Source organism: Sebastes fasciatus, chromosome 12 (genome assembly GCF_043250625.1).
Source record: "Sebastes fasciatus isolate fSebFas1 chromosome 12, fSebFas1.pri, whole genome shotgun sequence".
Taxonomy (NCBI): Eukaryota; Metazoa; Chordata; class Actinopteri; order Perciformes; family Sebastidae; genus Sebastes; species Sebastes fasciatus.
Window position 1 is genome coordinate 6157958 of NC_133806.1, and position 12429 is coordinate 6170386.

Below are 12429 nucleotides of genomic sequence, written 5' to 3' on the forward strand. Positions count from 1 at the left end.
TCACCCATGATACCCACCCATGGAGAAACTCCAGCACAAAGCTGGAGCTTCCTGGTTAGGAAAACAGCAGTTGGGATCCTTTTCAGCTCGTCAAACGTCTGATGGGAACAGTGGTTTTTGTATTCTCTTTTGACCCCCTTTTTACCTTCATTATTGAATTTTCTAAATTTGCCTCTTTTCCACTCAAATCATCAAGAAAAATGATTGTGACCACCTCCAAAATCGAGTAGCGCTGTTTTAGGGAAAGTATTAGCCATCTGTGTGGAAAAACCTTTTCTAAGTCTGAGGCAAATAACACTGATCCTTATGAAAACAGTGATAATGAGGAGGAGTATTACGCTGAAGTTCCTGTTGTTTGTTGCTGCCTTCACCTCCGTTTGTCAGTGAGTAAGTCACTTGTAATGTCAAAAATCAGGAAATAATGAAGCTTAATGGTGCCTCTCGACTTTGTCATGTGTGCACCTTCTTCTAACAAAACGATGACTCCCCCCCCCGAGAGCGTCTGACACTTCTTGTACATGTGTTTTATGTGATTTTCTTTTCCTCTGAACACACACAATTTTACACTCTGGCTTTTTTATTCATGAAAAAAAAAAGAGCAGAACATCAAGGGAACGCCGGCCCAGTCTGGCTGGCACATATCTTCAGGGTGTTAACAGGTGAGGGTAATTTCCTAAAGGTGCTGACACCTGGCCTCACCTGGGGTTCACGGCGAGGTCAGGACACCTGTGCTGTTTTTTCTACCTTAACTCCCTGCAGAGCGCTTCGCTGTTACAGGCGTTCACACCTAACATTTATTCATTTCAGATTTCACAGGTGCTTCAGATACACACTCAGCAGTAGAAGAGCCCAGGTACAGTCGCTTTTGAGAGGAAGAGGCACGACAGAGCGTTGATTTTCAATTCCCGCACGGCGAGCTCTTGCACAAACTTCAAATATATTTACAATAATAAACAATCAATGATTCATAAGATGTGATATTTACAGTTATTACAAATAACGTGTTTCAGTGACTGCGGCTGAATGAGTCAGTAACTGGAGTTGATAGCAAAACAATTTCACATTGTTTCATCTTTTGTTTTCCAGAGGAGAAAAATCCCACTCTGGTGTCAAAAGAGTCTGGTCAAGTTAACGCCAAGAAATCTGTGGTACAATACAAACAGTTTAATTGTGTAATTAACAATCAATAACCACTTCTAGTTAGAACATTTCTGCAGAAAGGAACCGAGAAACACTTATAAAACAGTCAGTCGTAACAAAATAACTGGTGTTCTCATTGAAATAAACTGATAAAAAAGAAACACTTTTATACAGAATATTTATACAGGAATAGCTTTTTGAATTGGATTGTTAACCAAAGGAAGACACATCGCAGACATCGATTTTCACACAGATTGCATATGTTTTTCTCTCTAAGGTGTTCTATAGGTTAGTCATTTTACCTAAGCTTATTTGCATGATAGTAAAAATTGCATACAACATTAATTGTGAAGCTTGTAGCATGAGTTGCTTGACATACAGCACTTTTTATAGGCAACCTTTAAAGCACATTTTCTCCATTTAAAACGTTTAAGACACTTTTTGTTTTTACTGCCCATCGAAATCACATTTATAAATAGAAAAAAGATCGGTGGAATTTAAAAAAAAAAAAAAAAAAAAAAAAAGCTCTACGCAACATAAACTTTTTAAAAAAAGTAATTACATCAGAAACACTGCATGAACTGCAAATAAATAATGTCGGACAACATAAACATGGTGTAATTCACATTTCTAACTGTGTGGCAATTCAGAGAGTTACAGTGACAAAGGTTTTGCAAAATAATCTAACATCGGCAGTGCCGTATAGTACAAGGCATTTGTTGGCATAGTTTCTTTAAGACTGTATTTTCTTTTTTTTACAGTTACAATATAATGTCTATATATATATATTTATATTTCCTCCCTAACAAATAATAAAGACTGAGCTATTCTCGGAGATTCACCTGGGCTGGGTGATCGCGTTCCAGAGTTTGGAGTGATCCAGAATCACATTATGCGCTCTTTAAAAAGAATAACTCATCTGCCAGCAGGCTCCAGACTTGATACCTCATAATTAAGGCCTTGTCAACCACTTGGTCCTTGATTTCATTTGCTATTTATTTTTCTTTTTTTAAAAATTCCAGTTAAACATCACATACGTAAACACCTATCAAAGTCCTAGCAAACTCCAGGGGGACTTTTTTTTCTTTTTAAATATAATCAGTAGCTCAAAAAAGATAAAGTAAGTCAGTGTAAAACAACAGACATAGAGTGCAGTCAGCAAATATCCACGGCAACATACTTAGAATAATTTTTTGTGCAGATTATTTAAATGATGCATCAGTCTTTACAGTGAATAATACAAGTTTTACAAAATCCAAAAAGTAGTACTTGAGTCTGAAATGGGCTTTCCAGTGTGTGAACACTCACTTCACATAGCCTGTCAGTCTGATCGCTGATATATACTGTATATATATATAAACACTCCTCATATAGTCCAGACGCTGTACTGATTAAAAACACTACTTTTCTTTATTTGCAGTGTGGTGGTTCTGTGTCGGCCAGAGCGTTACATTTAGCACAGTCATCAGTCTGTGTGTGTGTGCACAAGAAAACTCTCAGACTGGGGGAGAGTCCTACTCCTTGGCCTCGTGCTCCGACTCGGACTGGGCCTCGGCGCCTCGTGCCAGCTGCTCTTCGATCTTGATGGAGAAGATGGTGCTGTTGGTCTGCGTGGTGTTGTTGTCCAGCTCCTGCAGCAGCTCTCCGCTCTCCCTGAAGTCCGTCAGCTCCTCCTCGAAGGCGGGGCTGCTGCTGCTGCTGCTGGTGTTGGTGTTGGTGGTGGCTGCCGTGCTGTTGCTGTTGTTGTTGTTGTTGCCGGGCTCCTTTGGCGCCTTCGCTGGGTGATTGATGTAGAAGCGCTGGTTCTGGAAGAACTTGATGATGGTGAGCTTGGGCAGGTCCAGCTGGGCCGACAGGGTGTGGATGGCCTCCTCGTCGGGGTACAGGCCCACGTCCTGGATGAAGCTCTGCAGGATGCCCAGAGCCTCCAGGGAGATCTTCCCTCCGCAGGTGCGGGACTTGATGCTCCCTCCGCGGCTGCACTCGTCCTCCATCTCGGCGGGGGAGGCGGTGGAGGGCTGGCGGGGCGGCAACCGGGGACCGGTGCAGGGCTGCATTTGCTGCAAGGGCTGCTGGGACAAAAGGGGTTGGGAGGGGTGCTGGAGGGATAGGGAGGGCTGGTGCTGGTGCTGGTGCTGGTGCTGCTGCATTGACTGGGGTGGCTGAGCCTTCAGTGGGAAAAAAAGGGGAAGAGAAAGGAGACGGGGATGTTATCAGTGAACACTTATCGGCGCCTTAATAAGGCCTTTCATTAAAATCAATTGAGTTGTGAGGAAAAATGGGCCCTCTGTGTATAGAACAGGCACTTGGTTGAAGGAATTTTCCATGTAATATCTCATTGAATGTAATCAGTTCTGCAGATATGATTTTTTTTCCCTTCCTTTTTTGGTAGTGGGAAATTGTGTCTCTCATTGTGTGGGGGTAGAGGCAACACACACACTCACATGAACTCCAGAGACACACTCAGCCCTACACACAGTGGGAAACTGGCCTCTCTATTATAGCCTCTGCTGCTTATCAGGCTCCATTGCCAGGCGGTGATAAACAAGCTCCCTGTGCACAATTCACGTTGCGATGGTCTGGCTGATTTGCCGCAGTGTGAGAATGCTATCGATGGCTTTCACTGTGCCGTCAGAATCCCGTTAGTGTAAACACATGACACATTACTCGTAAAATGTCTCATTGTGTGGTTGGAGAGGGAGTGAGTGGGCAACTCGTGGTCCCTGTTGACCCCGCAAAATGGGTGCTCTTTTATTTTCATTTCTGAGTCAGACGCTGCAGAATAGGTGTTTCATAATGAAGTTTGCAAAACAGCACTTTGCAGGGAAACTCTGTTTGCCAGCTGCATAAATGCACCCAAAGATGTGATTTTTACTGTACCAATATACTGAGCTATGATAGTTCTTGTTGAGCAAATGGGAGCTAATTTGGCTAATGTATCGTGTTAGTGAAGGACCGGCACGAAATATTTAAACACTAGTCTCTTATGGACGGTGTAAAACTGCACCATTAAATCAGAAATAATCCTATTTTATCAATCTACAACCATTTCTGTTTGCATGCAGAGTAAAGTATGCACAAAAATTCCCTCATTCCATATCTGCAGCTGAAACTGATTTGTCAGAGAAATCCTATTACCTTATTTATATCCAGTAAATGGCAGCCTTTGTGAAACACTGGCCATGTCTCCAAGTAACCAAATAACTAATCAACCACTCAGCTGTGGCTCAGACTTTTAATAGAAGTATTATTGTTCTTCATTAAGGTATTTCGACCGTTAACCGAGCCTGTGTGTTATTTTCTATTCGTCTGCCAGATGTCTTTTATAAAGCAGCTGTTAAATAAGTTTGGGCTAATGATATCTATGAAAACGGCTTTTGCTGAAAATCAGGAACTTTTAATTGTTGCTGTGTTTCTAATTAACGAGAATTCATAAAAACTCTAAAGTGTTGTTTATTACAAATTCCTGAAAGATTAGTTAAAATGAAATGAACGGAGGGGGGGAAATTATGTTTTTGACTTATTTGTTTTTGATATAGAACTGCAGAAAAAATAGGAAAACACGCAGAAATACAGTAAGACTGATTGTTTTTTTCAACTGATGGATTCATCATTTGGTCTATAAAATAGCAGAAAATTGGAGGAAAAAAGCTGATCACAATTTAATCTCAAATTGACGTCCACAAATTGCTTGTTTTGTCTGACTAAACAGTCCAAAATCAAAAACATATTCAGTTTACAATCACACAAGACAAAGAAAAGCAGCAAATCCTCATATTTGAGCAGCTGGAACAAGTGGATGTTTGGCTTTTAAAACTGACTTCAGTGATTAATTGATTGTGAAAATAGTGTACTTTCTGTTGATCAAAAACCTTGTATGTGCTGGTGTGTGTGTGCATCCATGCATGCATGCTTCCTACATGTAAAGTGTGTGAAAAATAATTATATTTAATAAACATAATTTCTCATATTTTGTTTGCATCTGCATTGTACATAATTATGTGGTCATGTTTTTAGGTTTTACTTGTCAACAGTTATCAGATAAATTGAGCATTTAAATGCAAGTTACACACACGCACACACACCATCTAAATTATGTTTAGAGTGTTTTTCGTCATAAAAAACATTGACTACGTTTACATGCACACTAATATTCCACTATTATTCCAAATATGACAATATTAAAAAATTAGATTTGTCATGTAAACAGCATGTTCCGTTTGGATATTCTGAATTATTCTGAGTGGATATTCTGAACATGTGGGATATGCTGATATTATTCAGGTTTAAGCAGCATTATTTGGACAGCGCATTCACGATATGCGTCTCAGTTGAGGTTTTTACAGCAGTTTTCGACACACGGCCTCTTGTCTGTTTACGTCCAGCTCTGTGCGTTGAACACAAACCAACAAGCTGGCAGTTTGCAGAGATGCATACCCAAAAGAAAAGCCCCCATTTCTGGTCGGAAGGAGAAAGAAAACTACTTTTAAACATTATTAAAAAGACCTGGATATCAACAGGTTTTTGGATATGCGCAAATATGAAAGTGTTTGAAGGAATGAAAGAGGGAAGGTGTGTTCGCATTGTCGGACAGGTTAATCAGGGTATGCACGGCTGCATGTAAACGGGAATATTAGTGGAATATTAATTTTCATCAGCCATGTAAACAGCTTAATGGGAATATTGTCTTTTTCCGGAATAAGGGCAAAAACGGGAATATTGTGGAATATTGAATATTGTGCATGTAAAGCGATATTCCAGAAAAGCGTCATGCCCCAAAGGCAGAGTCAGGACACCCTGCTGTCACGCTCACCTGTGGCATGTCAGAGGAGATGTGCATCATGTGCGTTGGCCGCTCGTTGTGATGCTGCTGCTGCCCGGCGCTGCTCTCCTGCTCGTAGATGGCGTCACGTTCGACCTGGCAGAGGCTCAGGAAGCGGCGGATCATGGAGAGGTTCTCCCAGAGCGTCCGGTTCTCCGGAGACGGATCCTCCTTCCATCGCAGCAGCTCACAGAGCCAGCCCTGAAGGGAGGATTAGAGGGAGACACAGAGGAGAGAAAGAGCAGGTCAGTAATGTATACAGTAGTCTTTAGGCTCAGATGTGAGCACAGGTCAGAAGAATGTATTATGAAGAGTGTTTAAACTCATTTTAGGCCCAAGTGTACGGAAACTGGTTCACATTTTCACCCAGTTTCACAGTGCTTTACCTAAGAGGAGAACCACACTATTAAATATGATTCTAAAATAGATTTGATTAACAGAAAAAACTTGCACACCCAAATGCATCAAAGTACCAAAATGAAAAAGATCCACTGTAACACCATTTCAAATGATTTAAGTAATCAAAATGGGGGAAAAAAGAGTTTTGCAAAAACACTTTCCAGTACTACAATAAAATCAAAATGATAGTAAAAAAAATACACAGACAAAACAGCCCATTGTTTCACTGCGGCTGCACCTGCAGTTAGTATGTTTTTCTGCCACAGCTGAAGATGAAGATGTGAATTAGCCAAGGTCAAGCAACGCAGCACGAAGGAACAATTTAACGGGACGAGAAACACACACTCGCATATTGAGTAGCACCCTTGGGAGGAAGCAAGTGACTCCCATGTTTGGAACACTCCAGCAGAGGGCCATGAAAGACAGAGCTGAGGAACAATACGGGACAATTACAATCAGAAAAGCTTTATTTGATCCACACAACGGGTCTGACCTTGACGAGTGAAAGATTCATTAGGAGACTGACGCGTTAGTGAAAGTGCAGGACAAAAGGAAGCATGAACTCACTTGTAATTCACTTGTAGTTTTTCTATATTGTCTTTGTAGAGTAAAAACTGCAGGACAGCACCGAATCACACATGTGTGCAAAGTTCAGCTAAATTAACATATATCCTCTCAGAGGCATCATCATATCACGATGATATGATCACACTGGTAATGTTTTACAAAACGTACAAATGTATCAAAAATGAGTTTTACATGAAATGTTTCTAATATAATATATAAGACCGTTAATTTCACTTAAAGTCAATTTGAAAACCACTTTAATGTATGCAGATATTTGCCACACAACTATATATAGTATTAAAATCAGAAAATATTCCTAATAATATGTTGATTTGAGCAGAAACGATTAGTCAACATGTCATTTTGATAATCGATCAGTTGTTTCAGTATATTTTTAAGCAATTACTCCAAACATTGTCGGCACTAACTTTTTTTAAACATGTACATATCATCTGTCACTGTAAATCCTACATGCTGTACATACAGATATTTCTTTGCACTACTTGTATTGTTTGCACTTAAAAAACACTTAACTTGCACATAGATGTTTTTAAATATATATATAAGTAAATATTATATACCGGTATACACCTATTTTTTCCACTACTTGTGTACATACTTGTGTCTATTTCTCACCCTTATTTGTGCAGTTTGTTGTCCTTGTCTCTAGCTGTTCTTTTTTCCTATTTCTGTGTAAGTACGTTTAGAGAGATACATAAAACCAGAGTCATATTCCTTGTACGTCTGTATGTCTGCATGGACTTGGCGAATAAAAACTGATTCTGATTCTGATCCAGCTGCTCGTACTGTATGTGAGCATTCGCTGCAGTTGTTTGCCTTATATGATAGTTAACTAAAAAAAGTTTTGCTTTCTGGACTGTTGGTTTGACAAAACAAGACATTTGAAGATGTCACATTGGGCTCTGGGATTTTCCGATATTTTATAAACAAAATGATTAATGTATTAATGTAATTAAATAATAAATATGTATATATGTTCTATGTGTGTGCAGCATGAAGGAGCTACAAATGTGTGTTTCATTGTGCAATTATGTGTTTTAAAATAACAACTAAATGAAAACTATATGGCCTGGTCTTTGATCATTTCCGTACTTATGTAAAAGTCTTATTGGAGTCAGGACTTTTGGTTTGGTTTCCCACATTTAAAGCTGCTGTCGGTAACTTTGAGCAAATATGATAAAAAGTTATTTTTTTATAAAACTGTCACTATATCCTGACAGTAGTGCATGAGACAGGTAATCTGTGAGTTAGGATTTCACCGCGCCAGAACAAAAACAACCAATCAGAGCCGAGGAGTAGAAGCAGCTGTCAATCACTGCTCGTGAAACTCGTGGAATCCGGTGTCATGCACTATACTGTCAGGATATAGAGACAGTTTTATAAACATAACTTTTTGTCACATTGCTCAAAGTTACCGACTGCAGCTTTAAGTCAAACGTGTGTTTGCTCACGGAGCTTAGTGACAAACTGAGGATTCACGACTGTACAGACTCTGCAAGGGGTTGAGTGACGCGGTCTCACAGCCTGAGACGTGATGACCTAAACCTCAGCAGTCCAGTGTCTGTGTGTGAGTAAGAGCGAAGGGAAATAACACACTGTAGTGCTGTGTGGGCGAGCGAAGAGGAGCGTGGGTGGTGGTGGTGAGGGTGGGGGGGGGATGAAGCTACAAGAGAGCTGTAAAGGGACAGAAGTGGATGAAGAAGGAGGGACGGCCGGCCGGGGAGTGAAACCAGCGAGGAGGAAACACGGCGTCAAAGAGAAGCAGCGAGGTGTGTGTTGAGTGTGTGTGTTACAGAGGGCTACTCGCTCAGCCGGGTAGTATGTCCTGGCACCGTGACAGAGCGGCGCTGTAATCTCCCGGCCAGTGCGCGGCAGCACCTTTCATTTCCACAGGATTACACCGCGCTGCTGGTCTGCACACAGACACACACACACACATGCGTACACACAGAGGGCAGAGCCACACCGCCACACTGCATGCAAGAGATAACTCAGCAGTTTGGTTGTCCCCTGTTCCAACTCCTCCCATAAGCCACATCAAACCCAGGAGGGGTGTTGGAGGAAGCCGAGAGGGGGAGAAAGAGAGAGGGAGACATAAAGAGACAGAAAGAGAGAGAGAGAGAGGGAGGAGAGCGGGTAGAGGGGGCCATAAAGCCTGCGTGCCCACCTTGTTCCTTTGCCACGTTTATTGTTGCGTTTTTAATTTGCATGCAGAGGGATTTGGACGGCGCTCCAGTTGGGCTGTCTGTGGTTTCAGCTGATTCGGTAGTGAGGGAGAACACACACACACACACACACAACACAGCCCACAAACACACAAACAGACGCACACAAACCACCACACACCATCTTGTCAAAGCCAGAGAAACTGTACCCCGGCCCAACGATGGAGTAATCCAACTCAAACACTCCCAAAACCAGCAGGATTAAACCCAAAGTAGCAGAGCCAATCAAACAAAGGCACGACGTGAACTCCATTTCAATGCCAGGAAGTCCATTTGATGAAATAAAGTACAGAGAGTTTATTAGTTCACAAGTGGGAATGTTTCGTTTGTGCGCCTTTTTTTTTTTTTTTACTTTGCTGCCTGCGTTTCGACAGTTTTTGAGCTGACAATCAGCGTTTATAGATGGAGTTGAAGGAAGAATCACACAGATGTTTGCTAAACGTTTTTTTTTTTTATGTGATGTACGTCAAACAGCAGTTAGCGCTGCTCCCGGCCAGCACTGTGGACAGTGGACAGTCAGCATTTTCCATGGCAGTTTCAAGAGCTTTGTTTGTGTTTGTCTAATTGCATTGCTTCCACAGGCCAGACAGAGGCAGTGGGGATAAAGAGAGGAGAGAGAGATGGTGAGAAATAGAAAGAGAGAGAGTGAGGGAGTGAGAGAAGTTAGCGATTTGACTCCCTTGTTGTCAGTAAACTTTAAAAGAAAAAAACTGTGAGAGTGTAAACGGCATAAAACTTATTTCTTCTCCAGTAAAAGTAGCGTGGAATATATTTGTTGATCTATATATTAGAATTCCTCCCAAAGAAAGACTAAACCAAAAAGATGTTATGTTCAACATCACCACACTGATGCAAATCTGTTTTCCCCCTTTATTATTTAATGTAATTTGTTGAGCCTCTCCACCGCAGCTGACGAGCACTAACCGCTCTTGATTGGATCATGGAACTTGCTGCCCCTGCCGCTAAAGTGTTCCAACACGGTCCAGAAAACAAAAAATCTAGGGCTCTTCAATCCAGTGTACTCTGTGTTTTGTTGAAGATCATTAAGGGCACTCTATAAATAAATAGAACAGGTAGTTCAGAGCAGGCCTAGTTGTCGGCCAACACAGAACACACTCGTGTGTTCAGTAAAGAAACTTTATCACGTCACAGATTAGCCATCGAGGACACGGAGTATACGGCAGTGACAGGAACCTGACGGGTGATGCTCGCGGGAAAGTCTAAGACTGACGAGATGGATAATTATTTATTTTACAAAGATAGATTATAAGGTTAAGTCTCACACACACTCATCAATCATCACTACACAAAACCACAGGCAGACATTTCCAGCAAACCATGTTAGACAAGCAGATAAGCAGCACAGAACAGCAGACACCAGACAGCGTCTGGTTGAGAAGTGAATGGCGGACTTAAGTTGTGTTTCCTCCGCATGGTACGGCTCTACTCGACTTGACTCGCTTTTGGTACCAGGTCTGTGTTTCCACTGTAGATATTACAACCTCAGTGTAGACGGGATTCTCAGCTGATCGCCGTAGCGAAGGCGCTTGAAACTGCCGTGACATCATCTTCAACGGGACACTCGCTGAAGCGTTTCAACGGCAACCAAACAGAGGAGCGCTGTACGGCGTAGTGAACTGTTATTTTGCGAGCTGCTTGCATTTGACGGCAGCGTGGCTATTTAAAAACGGCGGGTTTGTGCAGGATGTCCCGTTTCGCGCTAGTGACGCTTCTCTCTCTGACCAATCAGCGGTCTGCAGGGTTTTAACTCCACCTTCTAGTATCGGCTCAGCTCGCGTGGAAACTCGACCGACGTGGTACCAGTAACGGAGCGGCTCTATTGGTACCATCCAAACTTTTGCTAATGGAAACGCAAAAATAACCGCTCTAATGTGTAACGAACTAAACTAGACTGGTTTGGTGTAAACGTGCCTTTAGATTGGCCGGGATGCTCATACTGCTCTACGTCTGCTTGGTGATGAAGATAAAACTACACGTTAGCTATAACAACTTAATCATTTTGTGAAATTAATTTTGACTCTGTTTGTTCTAGAGATGAGATGCATCTTTAATTTTTAATTTGAGTTTATTTTTTTTGTCCTGAGTGCTTCCCACAACATTGTATCAGAGGTGAAAAAAGCCTCTCAAACACTGTTCAGACTAGTGCTGCTGTGACACCATTAGTCCATTGATAAATTCAATCAATCTTCAACAATTTTGACGAACAAAAAATGACAAATATTCCCTAGTTCAAGCTTCTCATGTGTGAACTGACCACTTTTAAATTTCAATCACTTTTCAATCACATCTTTTGAATTTTGGACTGTTGGTCAGAGAAAACAAGCGATTTGAAAAGGTCAACTTCAGAATTAGGAACAGGTCGCTGATATTATACAGGTGAGGACACACCCGTTGGTCTGTTTGTTATATGCCCGGATGAAGACCTGCAGTGGTTGAAACACTATAATAAAGGCTTTTTAATCCTTCCTCGTTGTCACTAGGATTTTGGAGTGCCTGGACTGCCTTCCTGTTTATCCTGTTTTCCCCCATTTTCCAAGAGTGCCCAACATGTTTTTGATCTATGGCTGAGTACACTGAGCAACCAGTTATCTCTCTCGTCAGAATTAGGAAGCATTTTTTTGGACATTTTATAAACAAAAGAATAATAAAGAAATTTGTGTATTGAAAATTAATGTAATTGCAGCCCTAAATTAGACCGTTATGGTTAGAAATCACATTTTACTACACATTTAAAGACATTTATACCAGAATCACACATGGATAAGCTTTACAATTGACCGACTGATTCAAACCAACGCATTTTCCCAACCCAGATCACCTTAGAAATCGGAGAGTTAGTAGTGAACTGGAAAGCCAGTTTGTTTTGATGCTAAATACATCTCTCAGTTGAACTCACAGATGCTGCAAACAGGTTCATCGGAGCAATAAGTACTGACAGGCAAAGGATTATCTTGCTATGTTGGCACACACCTGCGACAATATTGCACAATAATCCGCTGCCTCTCGGTCATCGTTGCTTAATTATTAATTAGTTTCAAACAACGGGACTGGCAATCAAGAACCACCGGCCCTTTTCTTGTTTTACAGCAGACACATCTCTGACCAGAGGCTAATGGGGCTCCGGGGTCATAAGGTGCCAAATTAAAAGGGTAATAAACTCTTCAGCAGGCCATTGTATAGTCCTGGTATAAATAGCAACTCGGGTGTTCTGATAAAAAAATATTTTCCTCCCAA

The 12429-nt window shown here is 41.4% G+C and overlaps 1 protein-coding gene across 14 annotated transcripts in view; it reads right to left on the reverse strand.

The window, feature by feature from the left end:
• Positions 1 to 1884: 1884 nt before the first annotated feature.
• The window catches only part of satb1b (SATB homeobox 1b), a 71441-nt gene continuing 60896 nt past the window's right edge, over positions 1885 to 12429 (reverse strand). For all 14 annotated transcript variants that reach the window (XM_074652845.1, XM_074652839.1, XM_074652850.1 and 11 more), the window contains 2 exons: positions 5954 to 6163; positions 1885 to 3308 (listed from right to left, as the gene is read on the reverse strand). In XM_074652845.1, coding sequence (XP_074508946.1) covers positions 2655 to 3308; positions 5954 to 6163 — 864 coding nt within the window. In that variant the 3' untranslated portion in view covers positions 1885 to 2654. The remainder of the gene's footprint in view (positions 3309 to 5953; positions 6164 to 12429) is intronic.